Source organism: Neoarius graeffei, chromosome 3 (assembly GCF_027579695.1).
Source record: "Neoarius graeffei isolate fNeoGra1 chromosome 3, fNeoGra1.pri, whole genome shotgun sequence".
Classification (NCBI taxonomy): Eukaryota; Metazoa; Chordata; class Actinopteri; order Siluriformes; family Ariidae; genus Neoarius; species Neoarius graeffei.
In genome coordinates, this window is record NC_083571.1 from 109098906 (window position 1) to 109123651 (window position 24746).

The 24746-nt window shown below is 41.9% G+C and overlaps 1 protein-coding gene across 4 annotated transcripts in view; it reads right to left on the reverse strand.

Moving 5' to 3' along the window:
- Window positions 1-3978: 3978 nt before the first annotated feature.
- cpsf2 (cleavage and polyadenylation specific factor 2) overlaps window positions 3979-24746 on the reverse strand; it is a 48554-nt gene continuing 27786 nt past the window's right edge. For all 4 annotated transcript variants that reach the window (XM_060917866.1, XM_060917864.1, XM_060917865.1 and 1 more), the window contains exons 8-15: window positions 22880-23170; window positions 13109-13209; window positions 12768-12971; window positions 10974-11126; window positions 10342-10567; window positions 7383-7694; window positions 6956-7090; window positions 3979-4354 (exon numbers count right to left, since the gene is read on the reverse strand). In XM_060917866.1, coding sequence (XP_060773849.1) covers window positions 4262-4354; window positions 6956-7090; window positions 7383-7694; window positions 10342-10567; window positions 10974-11126; window positions 12768-12971; window positions 13109-13209; window positions 22880-23170 — 1515 coding nt within the window. In that variant the 3' untranslated portion in view covers window positions 3979-4261. The remainder of the gene's footprint in view (window positions 4355-6955; window positions 7091-7382; window positions 7695-10341; window positions 10568-10973; window positions 11127-12767; window positions 12972-13108; window positions 13210-22879; window positions 23171-24746) is intronic.

Here is a 24746-nt window from a genome sequence, read left to right on the forward strand (position 1 = left end):
CACTTTGAATTTTTTTATTGTGAATTAATTCTTGAGTTTGACAATAAATGTCCTTTATCGATGTTTCAAGATGTGTGTGCATTACATACAATATCATAAATTTCAAATATATGCATGGATCTAAAGTGATATCGTGTTGAATTCCATTGTGCGTTTTTAAAGTTACTTAGTATATTTTTCTTTCTTTGTTTTCGCAAGTTAAAAGTCGCCTGGATTCCAAAATGAAAACGAACGGTTATATACCAAATGAATGTTCTTGTTCTGAATACTAAAGAAACTGTTGTAGGCCGAGGTTATGTTCTTGACGTTGTTCATTGACTCACTCATTCAAAGGCTTCTTGAGGCTAAACTTTAGTTAACCAGACTTGTTAACCGTGATGTCTGATGGATTTTTTTCACCATGCAATTGCCTATTTCACTATTGCTTTTTCTCGATTAAATAGGTGTTGATGGATATAAAGTTTTATTGTTCAATAGTATTTCTAATTGTGCCACTGTCATTCTTTAAGCTTCTGTGTCTAGTTAGACAGGCACGTCTGAGGGGGTGAATTTGCTGAGCGCAGTTGACAACAGGCGGGGGTGGGGTGTCTGCCCAGGGCCTCGGCAAGGGTTAACGCGGCCCTGGCCCAGTGTTCACTCAGATTCCTGTTTTTGGTTGGAATGTGGTCTTCTGCTGTTATACACCCATCCACCTGCTGCTTGATGCAGTTCTGTAAATCAGCCGATCCCTTGACAGCAGCACGATGCATACAATCATGCAGATACAAATCAAGAGCTACAGTTAATGTTCACAATGTTCAGACATCAGAACGGGAAAAATTGTGATCTCAAAGTGTGACTTTCTTTCTCTGTGGCATGGGTGTTGGTTTGAGTATTTCAGAAAATACTGATCTCCTGGGGTTTTCACACGCAACAGTTTCTAGAGTTTACACAGAATGGTGCGAAAAACAAAAAACATCAAGCGAGGGAGGGACAGTTCTGTGGGTGGAAACAAATGCCTTGTTGATAAGAGAGGGTCAGAGGAAAATGGCCAGATTGGTTTGAGCTGCTAGGAAGGATATAGTAACTCATAGCAACTCTTTACAACCGTGGTGTGCAGAAAAGCATCTCAGCATGCAACACGCCTGCCAGCCAAGAACAGGAATCTTAGACTCAAGCACAAGTTCCTATTAAAGGGACCGGTGAGTGTAGCTCAGCTGCTTTAAGGTTTGAAACACCGCCCAGTAGGTGTCTTCTTGCAAGGATAATGAGCATGAATGAGCAGTGTCGAGGTGTTCCTATTGACTAGAAGACCACAATCACTTGTGTGTTTTGTTTGAGTTTACTTTAGTCTTCAACCTATTTTACTGACAGGTCTATCTGTTGCAAGTTTAAAAAGTCGTTAGGCACAAACATGATAGTTTCAGGCACTGGCAGTTTGGTCTGCCAAGCGAGTCAAAAAGAGTGCCCTGAGAGCACAATATCCCCCGACTGGCAACTGTGCCATAACTCTGGTAAAATGCAACTGAACTGAATGAAATTTCAATATGCATATTACCAACATATAACAAAGAATCCTGCCAAGTTTTGTGAAATTCCTCCAAAAATTGTGAGAGGAGTTGATTTCAGAAGGTGAGTACCCTTCCCAGGACGGACAGACATCACCACGACATAATCACCCTTCAGGCCTTTCGGCCAGCGGGGGATAAAAATTGTGAGGGAAGTTGATTTCAGAAGAACGTACACCCTCATGAAATTGTCAAAGTACGAGTTATTTAATCAAGGATCAAAACTCTGGGAAAAATTTCACAAACGAAATTAAATCGTAATATACGTATTGCCGTCATATAACAAGGCCTTTTGCCAAGCTTCGAGAAATTCGTCTAAAAATTGTGAGAGGAGTTGACGTCAGAAGGCGAGCATACCTGCATGAAATTGTCAAAGTACAAGATTGTTAACCAAGGGCTGTAACTCTTAAAATGCGACCGAATTGAACAAACTTGCAATATGCGTACTACCGACATATAACAATGCCTTTTGCCAAGTTTCATGAAATTCTTCTAAAAATTGAGAGAGGAGTTGATTTCAGAAGGAAAACACGCACTTATGAAATTGTCAAAGTATAATTTTGTTAATCAAGGGCTGTAACTCTGGTAAAATGCGACCCAATTTAACAAAATTGCTATATGCGTATTACCGACATACTAGTGCATCTCAAAAAATTAGAATACCATGAAAAAGTTCCTTTTTTTCATAATTTAATTCAAAAAGGTAAACTTTCATATATTCTATATTCATTACATGTAAAGTGAAATATTTAAAGCCTTTTTTGTTTTAATTTTGATGATTATGGTTTATAGCTCATGAAAATCAGAAATCCAGTATCTCAAATTATTAGAATATTCCCTAAGATCAATCAAAAAAAGGATTTACAATACAGAAATGTCCAACTTCTGAAAAGTATATTCATTTATACACTCAAATACTTGGTTGGGGCTCCTTTACCATGAATTACTGTATCAATGCGGTGTGGCATGGAGGTGATCAGTCTGTGGCACTGCTGAGGTGTTATTGAAGCCCAGGTTGCTTTGATAGTGGCCTTCAGCGCATCTGTATTTTTGGGTCGGGTGTTTCCCATCTTCCTCCTGACAATACCCCATAGATTCTCTATGGGGTTCAGGTCAGGCAAGTTGGCTGGCCAATCAAACAGAGTAATATCATGGTCAGCAAACCATTTGGTAGTAGTTTTGGCACTGTGGGTAGGTGCTAAGTCCTGCTGGAAAAGGAAATCAGCATCTCCAAAAAGCTCGTCAGCAGATGGAAGCATGAAGTGCTCTAAAATCTCCTGGTAGATGGCTGTGTTGACTTTGGACTTGATAAAATACAGTGGACCAACACCAGCAGATGACATGGCACCCCAAATCATCACAGACTGTGGAAACTTCACACTGGGCTTCAAACACCTTGGATTCTGTGTCTCTCCACTCTTCCTCCAGACTCTAGAACCGTGATTTCCAAATTAAATGCAAAATGTACTTTCATCTGAAAAGAGGACTTTGGACCACTGAGCAACAGTCCATTTCTTTCTCTCCTTAGCCCAGATAAGACACTTCTGACATTGTCTCTGGCTCAGGAGTAGCTTGATATTAGGAATGCGAAAGTTGTATCCCCTTTCTTGAAGATGTCTGTTCGTGATGGGTCTTGATACACTGACACCAGCCTCATACTTTGAGATGGGTTTTTTTTGTGTGTTTTTGTACTGTATGCCATACTGATTAAAATTAAAATAGAAAAATGCTTGAAACATTTTAGTTTATGTGTAATGAGTCTATAATATATAACATTTTCACTTTCTTAAATAACTGATGGAAAATATTGAACTTTTTCACAATATTCTAATTTTTTGAGATGTGCTAGTATAGCAAAGAATCCTAACAAGTTTTGTGAAATTCCTCCAAAAATTGTGAGAGGAGTTGATTTCAGAAGGTGAGCACCCTTCCCAGGACGGACATCGGCACGGCATAATCCCCCTTCGGGCCCTTCAGCCAGCGGGGGATAAAAAAAAATTTAAAAAACAGTTACAATCCACTAAACATCCACTAGATTTCTTTCTTGCAAAAGCACACAAGATGACTCTTGAGGCAGACGGTCTCAAACAGGCAGGTTGGTCACTGATGGTGACAGATATTACACAATGACATTAAGTGTTTACCAAATCACTATCTGAAAGAGTGAACGGTATATTTAAGACCCATGTTGATTGCATGTGTGTCATGCAAGTCTGTGGTGTGCTCTGATCTCATGTGTTGCTTCACTGTGCAGTTTAGCGCTAGTGAGACTATGAGTTTTCTAAAATGCACACTGATCTACGGTCAAATGGTGACATTGTGAAAATGGCTCCATCTGGTGTTTGTACACAAACTGAGTGCAAAATCCACACACGCCTAAATACTGTACCTCATCTACACCTGTAGAGAGAATAAATATGGACATAAAACGTTTTACATTTCAGAAAAACTCATTTTTTATCATGAGACAACAAAAGATAAAAAAAACACAAATAATTAATCTATAATCAAATGTTTTCAACATCACGTTCCAAGTTCAGGACCGATCTCAGAACCTAAAATGTCTTTGTGAGTACACACATCCTGAGGGTGACGTCAGGGAGAGCAACGGCCACACAGCGCGGATAAACAAGAAATAAACACAAACTACAAAAATAAGGAATTAGGACATGTAGGTCCCAGAAGAACAGATTAGAGCTGAGGAGGCGGCGTTGCTACACCACGGCATACTGCTGATACAGCAGCTCCCGAATCCTGTAGTAATCCTCACACATGCAGCCTTCCAGCCCGATCCGTCCGGCTTCCGTCTGTGTTTGACAGAGAGACACGGAGAGAGAGAGAGACGATATGATAGAATTGACAGAAGAGAGAATAAAGCAATAAAAAGAGAAGAGAGAACGAGAGAGAGAATGCAAGAAATATACATGTAAAAAAAAAAAAACACCACCACTTAAAACAAGTCCCTTGTTTACAATAAGTGTACCAACAAGAGTGCTCAGAGTACAATATCCCTCGCTGGCAACTCAGCCATAACTCTGGTAAAATGCGACTGAATTGAATGAAATTGCAGTATGCGTATTACCGACATATAACAAAGAATCCTGTCAAGTTTTGTGAAATTCCTCCAAAATTGTGAGAGGAGTTGATTTCAGAAGGCGAGTACCCTTCCTGGGACGGACAGACGGACACCGTCACGATATAATCCCCCTTTCGGCCAGCGGGGGAGAATAAAAATTGTGATTGAAGTTGATTTCAGAAAGTACAAGTTTGTTAATAATCAAGGGCATAACGCTGGTAAAATTTGCCCAAATTAAACGAAATTTCAATCTGCATATACACTACCGTTCAAAAGTTTGGGGTCACCCAGACAATTTTGTGTTTTCCATGAAAAGTCACACTTTTATTTCCCACCATAAGTTGTAAAATGAATAGAAAATATAGTCAAGACATTTTTCTGGCCATTTTGAGCATTTAATCGACCCCACAAATGTGATGCTCCAGAAACTCAATCTGCTCAAAGGAAGGTCAGTTTTATAGCTTCTCTAAAGAGCTCAACTGTTTTCAGCTGTGCTAACATGATTGTACAAGGGTTTTCTAATCATCCATTAGCCTTCTGAGGCAATGAGCAAACACATTGTACCATTAGAACACTGGAGTGAGAGTTGCTGGAAATGGGCCTCTATACACCTATGGAGATATTGCACCAAAAACCAGACATTTGCAGCTAGAATAGTCATTTACCACATTAGCAATGTATAGAGTGGATTTCTGATTAGTTTAAAGTGATCTTCATTGAAAAGAACAGTGCTTTTCTTTCAAAAATAAGGACATTTCAAAGTGACCCCAAACTTTTGAATGGTAGTGTACAGTAACTGTCATATAACAAAGTCTTCTGCCAAGTTTGGTGAAATTCCTCCACAAATTATGATTTCAGAAGAACGTACACCCTCGTGAAATTGTCAAAGTTATTTAATCAAGGGTCAAAACTCTGGGAAAATTTTCACAAACGAAATTAAACCGCAATCTGCGTATTACCGTCATATAACAAGACCTTTTGCCAAGCTTCGAGAAATTCGTCCAAAAATCGTGAGAGGAGTTGATGTCCGAAGGCGAGCACACCTTCATGAAATTGTCAAAGTACAAGGTTGTTAATCAAGGGCTGTAACTCTGGTAAAATGCGACCGAATCGGACAAACTTACAATATGCGTATTACCGACATACAACAATGCCTTTTGCCAAGTTTCGTGAAATTCCTCCAAAAATTGAGAGTTGATTTCAGAAGGAAAACACGCACTTATTAAATTGTCAAAGTATAATTTTGTTAATCAAGGGCTGTAACTCTGGTAAAATGCGACCCAATTTAACGAAATTACAATATGTGTACTCAGGGTGCGATTTGTCAAAAAACCAGAAGGGGGGGATGTTTTTTTTTTTTTTTAATCATGAAACGTCACAAAATTAAGGTAACAATAGGCTAACAGCTCAATAACATCCGATGATATCAAATGAATAACACTAAATGAAAACGAACACTAAACCAGAGATAGTATAGTAAATTCATCTTCCTATCTCTCTGACTAAATACACGAACACTAACACACAACAAAGTTTGCATTGCTTGTCGCGTTGCTGTGATGTTTCTCTCCCTCCGGATTAAATGGACAGTGACTCGAAAATCACTGAAATACATGAATACTAAATGAACAGTTTGCTCTGATGGCGCAGTTCATGTGGCCTTTTCTGCTTTCCCGTCGGTGCGCTATCCGCCGCGTTTCGCCCTTCTTTAATCCACATTTCTGGAAACTTCTCAGCAGGGAAGGAACGCACGTCTGGCCCACTGACAGCGAGGAAAAGAAGGCTGTTCAGTGTGGATACATTCATTCTGTTGCGCTCATCAGTAAGGATGTGATTCATGGCGCTAAATCCACGTTCACACTCTGGTTATTATCTACAATGTATCTATTTGCTGGGGACGTTCGTGAACATCAAAGCTGCCACTTCGGGTCATTTTGAAAGTGAGTGCAATGTAGACCATAGAAAACTGTGTCACAACATGCCTGTCATGTCAACTTTTTTTTTTGATTTGTTTGTTTTATTGACGGGGTTGTCCCCGAGGATTTTTTTTCAGCAGAGATAAAAACCAGAGGGGGGGGATGATCCCCACCATCCCCCCCAGCAAATCGCACCCAGGGTGTACTACCGAGATACAACAATGCTTCTTGTCAAGTTTGGTGAAATTCTTCTAAAAACTGAGAGAGAAGGACAGACAGATGGAAATTGCCACAACATAATCCCTCTTTGGGTCTTTCGGCCAGCAGGGGATTTAAAAAAAAAAAAAAAAAAAAGATGAAAGAAACCCAAATGAGCACTGATATTAAGGGAGGAGGAGGAAGAGTCGTTGTCTTACCCTGCGCACAGCCACCATGTTATTACAGACAAGCACTCCGCCCACAAACTCGGCCTGGATCCCCTCCCGCAGCAGGACCTGCTTAAAGTCCGAGAGCCTTGGCTCATTAATGAACACGGCCTGATGACCGGGAGCCTGAGAATACAGATGCGCACACACACACACACACACACCCATCCTGTGTCTTGTATTACACCGGAACACAGAGTTCAACATGGCCTCTGATTGAGGAAGCAGCTTCTGAACTAGTGAAAACAATTCCACAAATTTAGCGTCTAAGACAATCAAAAATTGAATCGTCACTTTCAGATGAATGCCTCAGAGCCCAAACTGACCTTCATTATTCATCATTTCAATATCACGGAGTCTACCTGAATGTTCACAACCTCTTCACTGGTCTTCAGATTATCACACACTGCCTGCTCACCTCAGTAGGGGGCAGCGGCTCCAGTGTAGGAATGACATCACTCTCCTCCGATATCTCCTTCTCGTCCTCTCCGAACAGTGTCTTCATGGCCCGCTGCGTTGCTACAGTGCTAGGCTCAGTCATGAGGTCGGGGGTCACATCCATGGTGATCTCGCCATCCTCTGTGTCGTCCTTCATGTCTCCATCTTCTGGCAGCACGCCTGTGTCCACTTTCACCACACGCATGTCTAGCACGCCATCGATCCAAGCCAGCTCGGTCTCTCTGGCTTTGCAGAATTGCAAAGAGCTGACTAAAGAGTCCTTCAGTCTCACCTAGACAAAAGAAAAAGCATGATCAACAGACAAAAACTGGAATGCTATGAAGTCCCAGGGAATATGGTTTGAAATATTCAAAGCAGGCCATGTACTCGAGTCCGACTCGTGACTCGACCTGGATTTGAGCACTGATGACTCGGACTCGTATTTTTTGTAACATGCCATAATAATTTGCCATAAGATATTTATATCTACATTAAGTTTTATACTAATTTCGTGCAAAAGAATGCACATTCACCTGTTCAGGAACAAACTAACGTTAATGGCGCTAAAATGCCCGGACAGAACGCCCCTAGGATTGCCCGCTTTGCTTATACAGGCTTCCCGTGCAGTGGGAAAAAAAATGCACTGCTGTGTGTTCGATATGTAGAAGAACTATCGAGGAGACGACGGGGACGACCTCGAACTTCAATCGCCATTTGGTAAGACTCCACCCAGAGAAGGAAGTGACACACCGTGTTCATTGCTCTGTTGATAGTGGGCGGGGCTTGCTTGCTGAGCGATGAACTAGCTAGTGTTAACCCTCTCTCATGTTATTTGCCCTGTTGATAGTGGGCGGGGCTTGCTGAGCAATGAACAAGCTTTTTATCTGTAGCCTGTTAACTAAAACGGGGCAGTCGAGCAGAAACGTTAGTCCGACACAGCAGCAGAGACACTTTCACATAAAGCAGGACTGTGAAATAGAAATGACAAAACCCGAGGAAACAATTTTAGCAGGGGGTCTGGGGGGCGCAGCTCCCCAGGAGCCGTGGGCCTGGGGGCCGCAGGGCCCCAGAACCTGAACAGATTTTGTGTATATTGATTGATTTGAAGCATCTTCTGAAAGCAAATATTTTCTCAACCATGCCATTTAATTTGAACCGTTATTATTATGTTGAAATAATAGAATTTGAACTGATTTACCTTTTAACTGATAAGGGTTCACTTGAAGAATGAAAATATATCAATAACATACCTCATATTGTAAATTCATTTATATTCTTGTGTCGATTCGTATCAATTCATTGGGTACCATAATGTCTTTTCCGGGGGGGAAATTCTAGACTGACTATTAAATAATAGTCACTAATGTTCTTGTTTTTGAACTGATTCAATACCAAAATGTCGTTCTTGTTCATGTTAGACAGATTCTAGTCAAAAACTATATACAACTATTTACAAGTCAATATTTATATTTATTTCCTTTTCTTTGTTAGCAGTTTCTTCAGCTTAGAAAGCCTACTCTTTTCTTTCTGACTTTCTATATGGCTTTTCCTTGCTCTTTTGGTCTCTCTTTCATTACATATTCATGATAACAATGAACATTATGAACAATAACACAAGTTAAAACTACATAAATAATAAATGTGAACAAGATGGTCTACCTGGTAATCTATAGATCAACAGCTTCAATTTCACCAATTCCGCATGTTTTTTTCCTTTAACATGGTCAACCAAACGCGTTCTTCCACCAGAACCGTACTTCACATCCTGATGGCACAAGATGCAGTAAGCTTTCCCCGGTTCTTTTATCTTCCGTATGTGCTCATGGAGATATTCACTACCGGCTTTAAACTCCAGCCATTGCCAATTCCATGGATTTTTGATGCCGTTTTCCTTGTCAATGTTTTTGACATCGTCGGTCTCACCGTCCTCCCTCTGAACGATGTCCCTCCGTGACGCGGACATACCGCAAAATTCTCCTTTTCAAAACTGTTGATATCGAAAGCGTGTTTAAAGAGCACAATGGTAAAACGAAAAGAACACAAGATTCGCGCCGTGGTTTGTAAGCATGGCACAAATGCCGTAAACTGGTCTGTCATTGTCGCAAAAGAAAAAAAAAAAGATACCAAAAAAATCACAATGTCGTTACAGAAAGAACAATTTGCGGTAGGCTCTTTCCCAGACTCGCCGGCTCGGTGACACTTGCTGTATGAGACTACTAGCGGTCGGTAGACAACACCCCCCCCCCCCCCAATTTGTTATTGCAAAATTAGATGATTTACTAAAATTATATTTTTGGCGGCCAAATTCGCGGAATTTTCACAGCCCTGATAAAGGCAGCAACAGCCACCGTCACATGGTGCGGGCGGAGTCTTGTTCTCGGACCCGACTTGAAATTTTCTTTAATGACTTGGATTTGAACACTGGGGACTCGAGGTTTCGTGACTCGACTACAATACTGATTAAGTGTTCTAAACTAAAGAACTGTACCAGACAGAATAGAAAACACACTGCTCAACTTAATTTGCTTATCCAGCTGATCTGAGAACTGTGTGGGCATTTCACTCAGTGGATGTTTTTTCACACCATTCTGTCTAAACTCTAGACAGCGTTGTGTGTCAAAACCCCAGGAGACCAACAGTTTCTAAAATACTCAAACCATCCCATCTGGAACTAACCATGCCATGATAAAAATCGCTAAGATTACACTGTTTCCTGTATGATGCTGATGCCACATGATTGGCTGATAATCACATTAACGAGTTGGTATACAGATGCTCAAGCAGCCATGAAGGTATACGTTTATTGTACGTAATTAAAATTAAACACGCTATTTATTTCACATAAATACTTAAATACACTGTACATACTAAATAAACCTATAACTAAAACCCAGGCTTCTTCGCAAACCAGGTTTATTCGCATATTAACTTCTGATTACCTGGTAGATGTGTGTTTCGCTGGTGGCGTCCACGGTCTCCTGCAGTTTGGGTGTATAAACTTTGATATCTTTACCGCTGAAGGCCTTGCAGGACTCGGCCAGGTCCTGACTAGCTTCTGGAGGTCCGTGAACAATAACCAGCTGTCGGGGCTTCATCTGGTTTATAATTTTCTTAATGGACTCGCCATCTGAACGGCCCTCGTAATCTATGTAAGTGACTCGAGCTCTGGGGATAGAAATACGAACATCTTAATGAAATGACTATTTAAGAGAGATCTTTACAGCCTCATTGGGAATATTTCTGATTAATTTTGATGCAACAAAGCTGTATATGAAAAGTTGCGAAAAATATCATTGACAAGCTCCAGTTACCATAAGATTCACAATTCAGTAGTTTGGAATTATGACAGCTTTAAAACTTAAAAGGGAAAAAAATAAGCAAGTGTGACGAGGGGAAAAAAAAACAAAAAACTCTGCACTTAAATGTAAGACTCAAGAGCTTGTTGCATTGATAAAAGCAGACAAGGAGTTAGAAATAGAAATTGACGATGATGGTCGCTTATAATATATTAGTTATATATTACTGTCTAATATATTATTTATATTAGACAGTCAGGAAGAGGGGTACTAACCTGATTTCTAGTGTCTCTTTGATGGATATGCACTTGGTGGGGACATCAGAAAGGTCCTGCTCCATGGGCTCGTCTCCATTAGCCAGGCCTGACTCCAGCTTGCTCTTCTCCTCCTCTGTGGCCTGCAGCTCAGGAACCAGAAACTCCTCGGGTCTGGAAGGGATCCCATACCAAACATAGCAATGAAACGCATTACTCAGCAGACAGAAAAAATGAAAAATCAGGATCTACAGAAGAGAAATTACATAAGAGTGCTCCGAGAGCACAATATCCCCCCCCGTCGCTGGCAACTCCGTCATAACTCGAGTAAAAATGCGACCGAATTGGACAAAATTGCAATATGAATATTACCGACATATAACAAAGAATCCTGCCAAGTTTTGTGAAATTCCTCCAAAATTTGAGAGAGGAGTTTATTTCAAAAGGCGAGTACCCTTCCTGGGATGGACAGATGGATGGATGGACAGACATCACCACGACATAATCCCCCTTCGAGCCTTTCAGCCAGCGGGGGATAAAAATTGTAAGGGAAGTTGATTTCAGAAAGCAAGCACACCTTGATGAAATTGCCAAAGTACACGTTTGTTAATAATCGAGGGCATAACTCTGGGAAAATTTGCCCAAATTAATCGAAATTTCAATCTGCGTATAACCGTCATATAACAAAGAATCCTTCTGCCAAGTTTGGTGAAATTCCTCCACAAATTGTGATTTCAGAAGAACATACACCCTCATGAAATTGTCAAAGTACGAGTTATTTAATCAACGGTCAAAACTCTGGGAAAATTTTCACAAACGAAATTAAATCGAAATCTGCGTATTACCGTCATATAACAAGGCCTTTTGCCAAGCTTCGAGAAATTCGTCCAAAAATCGTGAGAGGAGTTGATGTCAGAAGGCGAGCACACCTTCATGAAATTGTCAAAGTACAAGATTGTTAATTAAGGGCTGTAACTCTGGTAAAATGCGACCGAATCGGACAAACTTACAATATGCGTACTACCGACATATGACGCGGTACGCGGTGGTCCGGATCACCGTATTTTCCATACAAAACGAGGGCATTAATTAATTATTTTTCCTGGATTGTGGTCCGGTTCACCGTATGCTGTATTATATTACGATATAAATAAAAACTTACCAAAATCATACTGTGTTTGTCATTTAATACGAGTTTTTTTACAAAGTCGTACATCATTTGTTATTTTTTCTCAAACCGGAAGAGAAATGCATGCGTAAAACACACGCGCAATAAAAGATACCAGTTCTAACGCATGTAAAAAAGCGGGAGCTGCCACGAGGGAAGTGAAAAATAATTTTACCAACTTCACAGTAAGACTTTTTATTTGTCTTCTGAACTTGGTGGTCCGGACCACACCTGAAAACGGCGTGGTCCGGACCACAACGGTAGTCCGGACCACCGCGTACCGCGTCATATAACAATGCCTTTTGCCAAGTTTCATGAAATTCCTCCAAAAACGGAGAACCGAGTTGACGTCAGAAGGAAAACACGCACTCATGAAATTGTCAAAGTATAATTTTGTTAATCAAGGGCTGTAACTCTGGTAAAATGTGACCCAATTTAACAAAATTGCAATATGCGTATTACCGACATATAACAAAGATTCCTGCCAAGTTTGGTGAAATTCCTCCAAAAATTGTGAGAGGAGTTGATTTCAGAAGGCGAGCACCCTTCCCGGGATGGATGGACAGACATCGCCATGATATAATCCCCCTTCGGGCCTCTTGGCCAGCGGGGGATGATTTAGAGAGAGAGAAACAGACACAACTGACCTAATGATCTCTCCGTACTCATCCCACTTAATCCTCTCCTCATGAGTAGGGAACATAGGGTACGACTTCTTGGCCTGTTTGAAGAAGCTTCCTTTACGCCCTCCTTCACCTTTCATCATCAGATCATGATGTTTGGTCTTCACTACAGCAGGCAGCTCCAGATCATCATCCATATCGCTCTCATCACTCGAGTCCACATCCACCCTGAGCAATTAGAAAGTGTTTTAGTCTAACGGTTTACAAACTACTTGGGTATTTAACCGACACCGTTCCTCAGAGCTCCATTTACATGAAGCATAATAACCGGTTAATAATCTGATTCGTAGAGCTGGGGGACTCACTCTTTTGCTTGTTCCAGTTTTTTAGCAGTTTCTTTCTTTATTTTCTCCTTCTCCAGATACTCCTCCAGTTCCTTGCCTTCTAGCTTGATCCTTTTTCTTATCTGGTGACAAAACAAAAAGGGAAGAAATGAACCAGCCAGCAGCCTGTTGCATTTAAACCGAGTGACGAGACAAACATTAAGCAGACAAGAAATCATTTCAGTTTCCATATGTCACAACAGGGTAGGGTGCTGGATTATTCAGGACTATCAGGTGCGATTTTGCCTTCTAGCATGTGCTTGCAAATAAGAAGTGAAACCTAATTTGCATTTGTTGCAACTGTAAAAGAAAGCGGTGTTCCTACAACACTTAGGAAAACTACAACCCCGATTCCAAAAAAGTTGGGACAAAGTACAAATTGTAAATAAAAACGGAATGCAATAATTTACAAATCTCAAAAACTGATATTGTATTCACAATAGAACACAGACAACATATCAAATGTCGAAAGTGAGACATTTTGAAATTTCATGACAGCAACACATCTCAAAAAAGTTGGGACAGGGGCAATAAGAGACTGGAAAAGTTAAAGGTACAAAAAAAAAAAAAAAAAACAGCTGGAGGACCAAATTGCAACTCATTAGGTCAATTGGCAATAGGTCATTAACATGACTGGGTATAAAAAGAGCATCTTGGAGTGGCAGTGGCTCTCAGAAGTAAAGATGGGAAGAGGATCACCAATCCCCCTAATTCTGCGCCGACAAATAGTGGAGCAATATCAGAAAGGAGTTCGACAGTGTAAAATTGCAAAGAGTTTGAACATATCATCATCATCTCCAGTGCATAATATCATCAAAAGATTCAGAGAATCTGGAAGAATCTCTGTGCGTAAGGGTCAAGGCCGGAAAACCATACTGGGTGCCCGTGATCTTCGGGCCCTTAGACGGCACTGCATCACATACAGGCATGCTTCTGTATTGGAAATCACAAAATGGGCTCAGGAATATTTCCAGAGAACATTATCTGTGAACACAATTCACCGTGCCATCCGCTGTTGCCAGCTAAAACTCTATAGTTCAAAGAAGCCGTATCTAAACATGATCCAGAAGCGCAGACGTCTTCTCTGGGCCAAGGCTCATTTAAAATGGACTATGGCAAAGTGGAAAACTGTTCTGTGGTCAGACGAATCAAAATTTGAAGTTCTTGAATCGCTCAGTTCAGAAGCCTGCATCTCTGATGGTATGGGGTTGCATTAGTGCGTGTGGCATGGGCAGCTTACACATCTGGAAAGACACCATCAATGCTGAAAGGTATATCCAGGTTCTAGAGCAACATATGCTCCCATCCAGACGACGTCTCTTTCAGGGAAGACCTTGCATTTTCCAACATGACAATGCCAAACCACATACTGCATCAATTACAGCATCATGGCTGCGTAGAAGAAGGGTCCGGGTACTGAACTGGCCAGCCTGCAGTCCAGATCTTTCACCCATAGAAAACTTTTGGTGCATCATAAAATGGAAGATACGACAAAAAAGACCTAAGACAGTTGAGCAACTAGAATCCTACAGTAGACAAGAATGGGTTAACATTCCTATCCCTAAACTTGAGCAACTTGTCTCCTCAGTCCCCAGACGTTTACAGACTGTTGTAAAGAGAAAAGGGGATGTCTCACAGTGGTAAACATGGCCTTGTCCCAACTTTTTTGAGATGTGTTGTTGTCATGAAATTTAAAAATCACCTAATTTTTCTCTTTAAATGATACATTTTCTCAGTTTAAACATTTGATATGTCATCTATGTTCTATTCTGAATAAAATATGGAATTTTGAAACTTCCACATCATTGCATTCCGTTTTTATTTACAATTTGTACTTTGTCCCAACTTTTTTGGAATCGGTGTTGTACCATACTGTATCTGTTAACGTTTCTAGGGCAGTCTCACATCCGGGATGGCGCACTACTGTGAACAGCATCTGAATAGCTCATTGTTTCATGGGGCTCAAAAGTATGTATTCCCTTTGGAAACCAGCATTCAGAAGTGCAATAAGCCAATCACATTGCAACCTTCAAGATTCTGAAGCTTGGGCCAGAAAAGTGTGTAAAAAAGACATTAAACAGGCAGGGCAGAGCATGTAAGGCTAAACACTACTGCAAGACTAACAGAACAAACACTAAACTCGACCACAAGAGTACAGGCTGCTGAAATGGCATTTTGAAGGTAGTACCAAAAGGGGTGCGAGTCTTCTCCATGAATGACAACTTTAATTAATGACAACTTTAGGAAATGTGTAGAGCACTGCAGTGTTGTAGTCGAATCACTAAACCTTGAGTCCAAATCCAGTCTCGAGTTCGAGTCAAGTCATTAAAGAAAATTTCGAGTCGAGTCCAAAACTCCAACTGCACCATTTGACGGTGGCTGTTTTAACACCATTAACATTAGTTTGTTCCTGAACATGACGTATGAACAGGTGAATGTGCTTCTCTTTATCAGGGAGTGTGAAGTATTCTGTCAGAGATGGTTGGGAGACGGGTGTAAGTGCAGAAGGTGTGTTTATTAATACAAGTGAAGGTAATCCAGAACGGCAGGCAAAATCGTAAAACGGTGAAACAGGCAATAGGTCGAGTGAAGCACAAACAGGCTATCGGAGACTCGGCAGAATCAAAGACGAGAAACAGGAAATCAGGGATCAGGAACCCAAACAAGGAAATAATGCTCGGTAATGTAATGTATCGACAATGCAACTCAGTACTTCGCAAAGTAAAAGTGTTTTCACAGGCGTGTGCAGGTGCAAATCGTTTACGGCGTGCATGTTGACTGGAGCGTGCCCGAGAATCTATCTGATGCACATGCCAAGGCGCGCAGGTGCGACACTCTTGTGCAAAATTAGTATAAAAATGAACGTAGATATAAATATCTTCTGCCAAATTATGGCATGGTACAAAAAAATAAAGAAAAAACCCGAGTCCTCGTCTCTAATTTACGAGTCCGAATGCAGTTAATGTACAAGTCTGAATCCAAGTCATCAGTGCTCAAGTCCAAGTCAAGTCATCTCATCTCATTATCTGTAGCCGCTTTATCCTGTTCTACAGGGTCGCAGGCAAGCTGGAGCCTATCCCAGCTGACTACGGGCGAAAGGCGGGGTTCACCCTGGACAAATCGCCAGGTCATCACAGGGCTGACACATAGACACAGACAACCATTCACACTCACATTCACACCTACGCTCAATTTAGAGTCACCAGTTAACCTAACCTGCATGTCTTTGGACTGTGGGGGAAACCGGAGCACCCGGAGGAAACCCACGCGGACACGGGGAGAACATGCAAACTCCGCACAGAAAGGCCCTCGCCGGCCACGGGGCTCGGACCCGGACCTTCTTGCTGTGAGGCGACAGCGCTAACCACTACACCGCTGTGCCGCCCCAAGTCAAGTCACAAGTCCTTAAAATTGGGGCATGAGTCGGACTCGAGTACCACAAGCCTGTTACACTGTAATACCCTGGATCCTAAATGGCAGCCCACAGGCCAGGTCCAGGCTGCAAGAGCCAAATGTTTGGCCTGGACCAACCCATTGGCACTAACGCACCGGTCATAACACGTTAATAAAGTGTGCGACATGTGAAATCAAGTGTGCATTTCTCTACTTTATTTTGAACTCCTCATCCCACACTTAACCTCCGATCTATGGCGTAATGCACGTGTAGATGTCAGAAGATGTGTGCGCTCTCTCCGGTCCTCGACTAGCTAGCTAAAGCCGCCTGTCACTTCCTGGTAATAACAAGCGGAGATAACAGATAATCAGTAACTCTCTGAAACCAAGAACAATGTGGACTTTAAGCGTGAGTTTTAAAAGTGTCAAACAAATAACAACGGAGGAAGCCATGGCCCAATTACTAGAGAAGCAGTTTTGGGACCAAAAGGTTGCCAGTTCGTTTCCCTGGACCAGCAGGAATGGCTGAAGTGCCCTTGAGCAAGGCGCCCAGCCCAAAACTGCTCCCCAGGCTGCTCTGGTTATGTTACATGTCGCTTTGGATAAGAGCGTCTGCTAAATGCCATTAATGTAATGCAATGTGTTGTAGGGCTGTGCAATTAATCGAATTTTGATCACGATTTCGATTTTTGTGTCAAACGATCTCAAAATTCATATAATCGAGTTGAAACGATTATTTTGCCATTTGTCGGGGACGCGCACACGCAATACATTTCCTTCCCGCGGGCCCATGCGCAGACTTGCCGACAACACTCACGCGGCGGAAGCGGTGTGTGTGTGTCTCTATGGCTCTCCACTCACGCAGCTGAAAGGAGGAGAGATTGTGAATTGTTTGGCGCGAGGTAGGCTCGCAAGATGACAGAAGGAGGGCAGAATCGGTTGGTCGACAAAAAGGGACGAAAAACGTCTGTAATACGGGATCACTTTGGATTCGAAGAATCCGACGTGGAACAGAAGCGCATCGTGTGTAAGATTTGCAATAAGGTAGTATCTGCGCCTCTTGGCAACACTACAAACCTCTTCAACACGGGCGATTGCTCCAAGACAACGAGGGAGGCTCAGCCTCCTCTAAAAATGACGAACATCGTGTAGGATGAATTGTGCTAGGCTTATGTTATAGCCGACCTTATAACATTGCTATTTCAGATCCAGAATCATAGAAATATATGTGCTCAACCCAACTACAGTGCGAAATCATTCCGAAATCATTCCGTTATAACTTTCCCCAGTTCGCCTAATGTGTGCGTGAGTTTCTCCCCCTCGTGACAGCGCGATGCAGCCCAGCCTCAGTGGATTGGGAGCTATGTGCTTGTCAATCTCAAAATGCAAGACGATTATTGGACAAATACTGCGAAAATGCCCGCCCACGGAGTCTCACGGACTCCCAGCCTCAATGGACTTCAACGGCATTTGGGAGCTCTGCGCTTTTCAATCTCAAAATGCAAGACGGTTATTGGACAAATACTGTGAAAATGCCCGCCCACGGACTCCGAGCCTCACATGGGAGGGACATGGCAGTTTCCGCGAGGAGACTGGTGATTGGTGAAAGCGGCCGGATATTTTCTTTGATTGACAGCTCGTTTCAACTATAGGACAGGCAGCGGTACAGTGTTGCCAGATTGGGCGGTTTCCCGCCCAATTGGGTGGTTTTAAGTGCATTTTGGCAGGTTTTGAACATATTTTGGGCTGGATAACGTCAGCAGTATCTGGCAACATCAGTTCAGTCCCATGCGGATTCGCAAGTGCTGTGGTGTATTGTAAGAGATCGGCTTACATTTCGATTTCATTCATTACATACGGTTTCTACCAGCTTTTTTAGTTTGTATATATTTTCATTGTAAATAAAGTGTAAATATAGTGTTGTCAAGTTTGCTATCTTAGTTCCAGAAATTTCGTTTATTTGAGTGACTGAACTTGAACTTGAGGGGGCTAGTCAGCTAGCAAGAAAGCTGCGCACGGATGCCAAGCATTGCTGATTTAATTTTGGCGAAGCCATTTGCCAGTCTTCCTTTTGAGGAAAAAATTAAAATTAAAGAGCAGGGTAGACCAACGCCTCAAATTGACTTGGTGAAAAAGGTAGGGAATAATACTCGTTCCTTTCAGCTCTCCTGGTACGAGAAAGTGAATTGGCTAACAGCAAGTGACCCACATCAACAACAGTAAATAGGCTACTTTAGTAATATGTCATGGATGGACCAAAAATATAGAATCTATTTAAAATGTTTATGCTGAGTATATTATATTGGAATATATGTTTTTCTGGATATGAATTAAACACCGCTACAATTTGGAAAACATTTTTAAACAAAAACACAGCCGAGGTCAATTTTTAAACAACATGCCACAATTTTAAAATATAAAATGTTAAAAAATATACCCCTCCAACACCACCATCATGTATATTGGACAGTAGGCTAATGGGCCAAAAGAACCTGTTATTTCACAGTTTGTGACACTGCCAACAATCAGCCAGATCAGAGGCAAGAGTATGGGCAAAATTGATGTGTTTTTTCTTTTAAAATCTGGAAATATCGTAACCGACCAGCCTCCCCTGTTTGAAAGACTACCAGCCGTCACTGCTCTTCAACCACCTGAAACTGAGCCATAAAGTTATTCACGACGAAACAACAAAAAACAAACAAAAAGATAAAGCCGATGCCGCCACAACCAACAAGACAATGCAGCCATCCATTTCAGCCACTCTCTACAATGCCACGAGTTCGGAGAGGCACAACGCACTCACAGCATCCATCGCATATTATTTAGCCAAAGACATGCAGCCTATGTACATTTGTTTTTCTCTGTCTTATGTCAAAAGAATATTTTTATTTTGTTTTATACATCGCAAACTTAAGTTTTTCTAGACTATATTTATTTTCAGTTTGAAAGAAAGGTGAACGTAAATGATCAAAGAGGGGTTTTTTTTGTTTTAAAGAGAAATGCTGAATAAATGCATTGTTTCAAAAAATCGTTTGAATAATCGTGATTTCAATACTGACTGAAATAATCGTGATTATTTTTTTTTCCATAATCGAGCAGCCCTAATGTGTTGGTGTGTTATTGTGGTAGCTAACCTCGTATTTTTAAAAGTTTTAAAATCTCTGTCTGTCTGTCTTCCTGTGTCTGAGAGCCTGTGTCCTCCAGTGTGACTCTGTTCACGGTCTAATTTGGCTTCTTGAGGGTTATGTGGTTGTAGAGGAGCTGCTGATAGCTGTGTATGTGGAAAACTGTTTGGACATCTTGCAGATGTTTGTTCTGTAACAATCAGCATTAATGCTACTGTTGTATTCGGACATGTCCGGCCTTTGTGGAAAAGCTGACACAGTTATCTTTGCCTTTGCCTATCTTTGTTATTAGAGGCACAGCAAATAAAAACATTTCTGGTTTGAGCCAGATATAAAAAGGTCTGTTTGTGCCAGGATGTCTATTTTTCATAGACATCCTGGCACGATGTCTTAACCCTGGACGTTTTGGCCCTTGGCTTGGCATGCTTGATATAATTTAGTCGTTGGGGGAAAACTAATTGGGGAACCCTGATGTCTGTTAAAGGGGAACCGAAGGCAAATTTATCATCATCAAAATTCTATTTCTCATTTTATTAAATATCGGAATGCATTTTTGATCGCTATTTTGTCGCTGCTATAGCAAGTTATGAGTGTTTGAAATATGCTCTGTAATATATCAGTCCATATGTCAAAACAACGGCCGTAAACTAGATTCGTTGAGACCTGTGCGAGACATCGTAGGACGGAAGTAAAACGTACAGCGGAAATCAAAGTGACCGACATCTGCCAACGTCGTCAAAAGACGTGCGCTCCCTCTTTCGAATGCTGACGTAATCAAACCGGAAGTTTTGTTTGTTTTGATAGCAATCAGAAATGTTTGAAAAAAGTAGGCCGTAATCGTCATTTAAACTCGTTTTTGTGCAATATTTCATTTAGAAAACAGTTTTCAAAATGGCGGCACGGACACCTGGCTGACACTAGTCTGGCTAACGCGACTTCAAAGCTCTGCGAGCATTTGGTCTGGCAAAGATATTAAGCCTAACCGTTTCCCAAAGCGCGTGGTTGACCCGCCTCCCTGAAATGCCTCAGTTTGCTATTGGTCGAAGCCAGAAAAGGCTGTGACGAAGCTTAAAGTGCTGATGACACGTTTTTGACATCTTTGGCGATGTTTTATAACATAAAAAGTAATTTCCGATGATCCATATATTAATTCATGAAGGCGCCTATTTTACAAGTTATGATAAAAAACGCGGCTATTTGGGCAAATTTGACGGGGCTGCAGCACCCAGGAGACGAAAGAGGAGGAGGGGCTATATGACGTCAGCGAAAGAACCTTCCTCCTAACTTACCAGTTTACTGTTGATGCGACAGGTGTTCAGTTCGTCATTATTAGTATTATTATTATACATTATTTTATATATATATATATATATATATATATATATATATATATATATATAAATAAAAGTTATTATGCTTTCGCATTGTGTTGCTGGCTTTTGCTCCAAAACCTACAAGGATGGGGTAAGTTTATTCAAGTTTCCCAGAGATCCCGAGCTGCATGCGAAGTGGGTGAAGCAAGTCAGGCGCACTCGTGACAAGTGGGAGCCCTCACCAACATCCGTCCTGCGCTCTGAACACTTCGATTTGGATTGTTTTGACACCCTTCCCAGCTTAAAAGAATCTCTTGGGTGTTCAGTTCAGCACAAACGTGTGTTACTACCATCAGCAGTGCCTACACAGTGTTGCCAGATTGGGATTTTTCCCACCCAGTTGAGCGGTTTCAAGTGCATTTTGGTGGGTTTTGAACATATTTTGGGCTGGAAAACGTCAGCAGTATCTGTTGCCACATACTGCTGAAGTTTTCCAGCCCAAAATATGTTCAAAACACACCAAAATGCACTTGAAACCGCTCAACTGGGCGGGAAAAATCCCAATCTGGCAACACTGCCAGTATTCCGGAGGGGGTCTACTAGTAGCTATGCCGGATCCAAAGACAGTCCTCCTGTCAGAACATGTGTTGTGAAACGACATAAGATAAAGGTACGTAGAGCTATAGATTCTACATGATAATCATAAATGTAATCAAAGTCGGCGTGATATCAGTCATGTATTTGCTTGTGAAAGCTTGCGGCTTTCATGTAACTGCCACCTAGCAACGAGAGGCAAAGGGTAAAGAGGGTAGGCTATCATAGATTCTATTCGGAAGAGATCAACACAATTCTAGACTCCCAGAAGAGGAAGAGCTAGCACTAGAGTTCACCGGCGTTTTCATGCGCCATTTCCATTGAGTAGAACCAGAGTAGAACAGCCAGTGAACCGCAGCGTGTTCTCCCGCTGACGTCACAACATGGCCGCGAGCCACGGACCCAGTTTTCATGCGCTGTGCAATTAAAAGTTGGATATTTGCGTAACAACAGCTTCTTTTCACGTAATTATAACAGAAATCTAACATGTTTGCCATGTTCTATAGTTTATTTAAGAAATTGCAGAGTCATGTTCGTGTCATCAGCCCTTTAAACCAATCACATCACTCTTTCCTCTGACGTATGTGACGCGACGGAAACTGCTACCAGCGGGGCTAACTGGTAGATTAAACTCTTACCGAAGCCGGTCGGGAGCAAGGCGAAAACGTCCTTCCTTTCAATAAATACCTCCAGGGCTGCTCTTTGCTCCGTTTTCAATGAGAACTTCCCGTTGAATGCTTTCAATACAGCATCTACCGCTGTGTCAAAGGCTTGCCGCTGCTCCAAGTTCGTAATGTTTCTAGTGAATGAAGCGCTTCCGGCATAGATTCTGTAAACAATCTATGGCTTCCGGTCGCAGTTCTACTACGTCACTGCCTTGAACACGCCTCTACCCACGGCCGTTGGAGATGCTCAAAGTTGATTGGCTCCCGATTTTTCGGGAGCTTGGAAGAGCTGGAGATAGCTTGCCTTGCCAGACTAAGCTCGCAACAGGCCCTCGTGTTGCGTCACACATAGGATGGGCGGGCCCAGGCTAGGCTGACACGTCACGTTTCAAAGTCTCGCACAAGTCTCGTGAAGATCGCACGGATAAGTGACGCCTGCCGTGGACCAAACGAACTAAATTCAACACGGCTAAAAAACGAATAGGCCGATAAGTATAATATCTTATTGCAGTTAGTTGCCAATACGAGTCACGACATAAGGTTACTAAAACCGAAAACGTAATTGAACAACACGTTAATTAAGAAATAAAGCAAGTTTAAAAATGACTTCAGTTCTCCTTTAAATACTGTAATTATATTACTATTAGTCTGTAGAAAGTTCACCTCTAAATCTATCATCTTCTCTCCGGGGTGGTCTATAAGGTAGCGTGCCAGTGTGCCTGGAGTGGTACGATATGTCAGGATGATGGAGTTTTTGGAGTCTTGACACCACTGAATGAAAAGCTCGCGTGAGAATCCAGACTCCAGATCGGGCTGGCTGCACAGCACCACTTTAGGACTCGGCACTCGTGCCAAGTCTGCTAAACTGTGGCACAGAGACAGGTGGCGGAACTGGAACGGGTTGTTGCGCTTGTCTTCAAAGCATCGCATCAGCTTGTCACTCATCCACTCAACCTAAGGAAGAAAGGAAAACAAGACAGGTGTAATGGCCTTTATACACTGGATGTGACACAAATTTGTGATGCACAGAGAACACTTCTCGTTGTATTTCATGCTCGTTTCATGCCTTGATTGTCAGTAGTGTCCTGAGTGAATGATGGAGTCATCTAGTAGTGAAGATAATAATTACAGATATGCTCTCAAGAAGGAAAAGTTGTGGGTACAAATGATAACAGGGAGAGTCTTATTATCTATTTCAAGAGTTGAAGCAGAGACACAGAATACTGGGCAAAAAGAAAAAAAAGCTATGCTCGTGGTGTCGAGTTCGTGGGTGAAATATAGTCATTCAATTCCCAGACACGAGTAACGCCAGCGCATAGCCAATTACTGCTACTACAATAGAGGCTGTTTTGCCGGCTGTCTCCTAGGTCACCACATGATGTCTGACTGGTTGACGCCTTTATTTGCGGCCCAAAAGCGCCCCCCCCCAAAAAAAAAAAAAACAAAAAACACAAGATCAACTGTGAGCTACTGCTCACTTAGTTCTCACTTATATCAGAATGCAAGCAATCGAAGGAATAGGACTAGGGATGTTAACCGATGACCGTTTGACCGGTGGTTGACCGAATCAACGTCAACTGGTTAATTTTTTTTTGGTTGTCGGTTAAAAAAAAAAAAAAAAAAATCAACCGTTTTGAAGCTGCCGATTTTGGAGCGGAGAACCTGGAATTCTGTGTTGTAAACGCTTGGGGCATGCCATGTGGTGTAAGGATGACAGCTGACAAATCAGAAACACCCATTCAGTCATGTCCCGCCCTCCCGCCCCAGTTGAAGACAGATGACAAATCAGAAACATCCATTCAGTCATGTCCCGCCCTCCCGCCCCAGTTGAAAACAGCTGCCACTCGGCAAGAGAAAAGTGTAGAGACAGGCTTTTTAGCTTACAAATTCTGTTTTTTTTTTTAATTATTATTAGAAGGCGCATCGAGTTTAGTCCTGCCTTGGCCAGTGCATTCTGAAAGTATGTTTTGGTCTGTAGCCAACAATGCATGTTATTGCAGATCATATCTCTCCACACAAACTAAAGGCGCAGATGCCGACTTTTTCACAGCTGAATCGCGCAGATCCGATTTTTGGGGGGGGGGGGGGGGGGGGCATTGGAGTGTCTGAATAATTTCATCAGAGTAAATTCTGTATTAAAATTACTAAATAAGCAAATGCCGTTGAAATTATTCAGACACTCCAACGCCCCCCCCAAAAAAAATCAGATCTGCACAATTCAGCCGTGAAAAAGGCGGCATCCGCCAAAAGGCGCGCGGTTTGCATCCATTAAACTCATAGGTTAACCGACTTTAACCGGCTAATGAGGCTCGGTGGTCGGTCAAGATTTTTTTTAGTTTTCGCCATCCCTAAATAGGACACTTATTATGAATGTTGACTTCAACAAATAATTAACCCTGAAGCAAGTAAGTAAAGAGCAGTGTCTCTCCCCAGGGATTTCAAATAGCATCCTGGTAAACCATCATTTTGAAATGGCATCAAAATCCACCCTACATGTTTTGCAAATACATTCAGTCGGTAAACAGGAAAT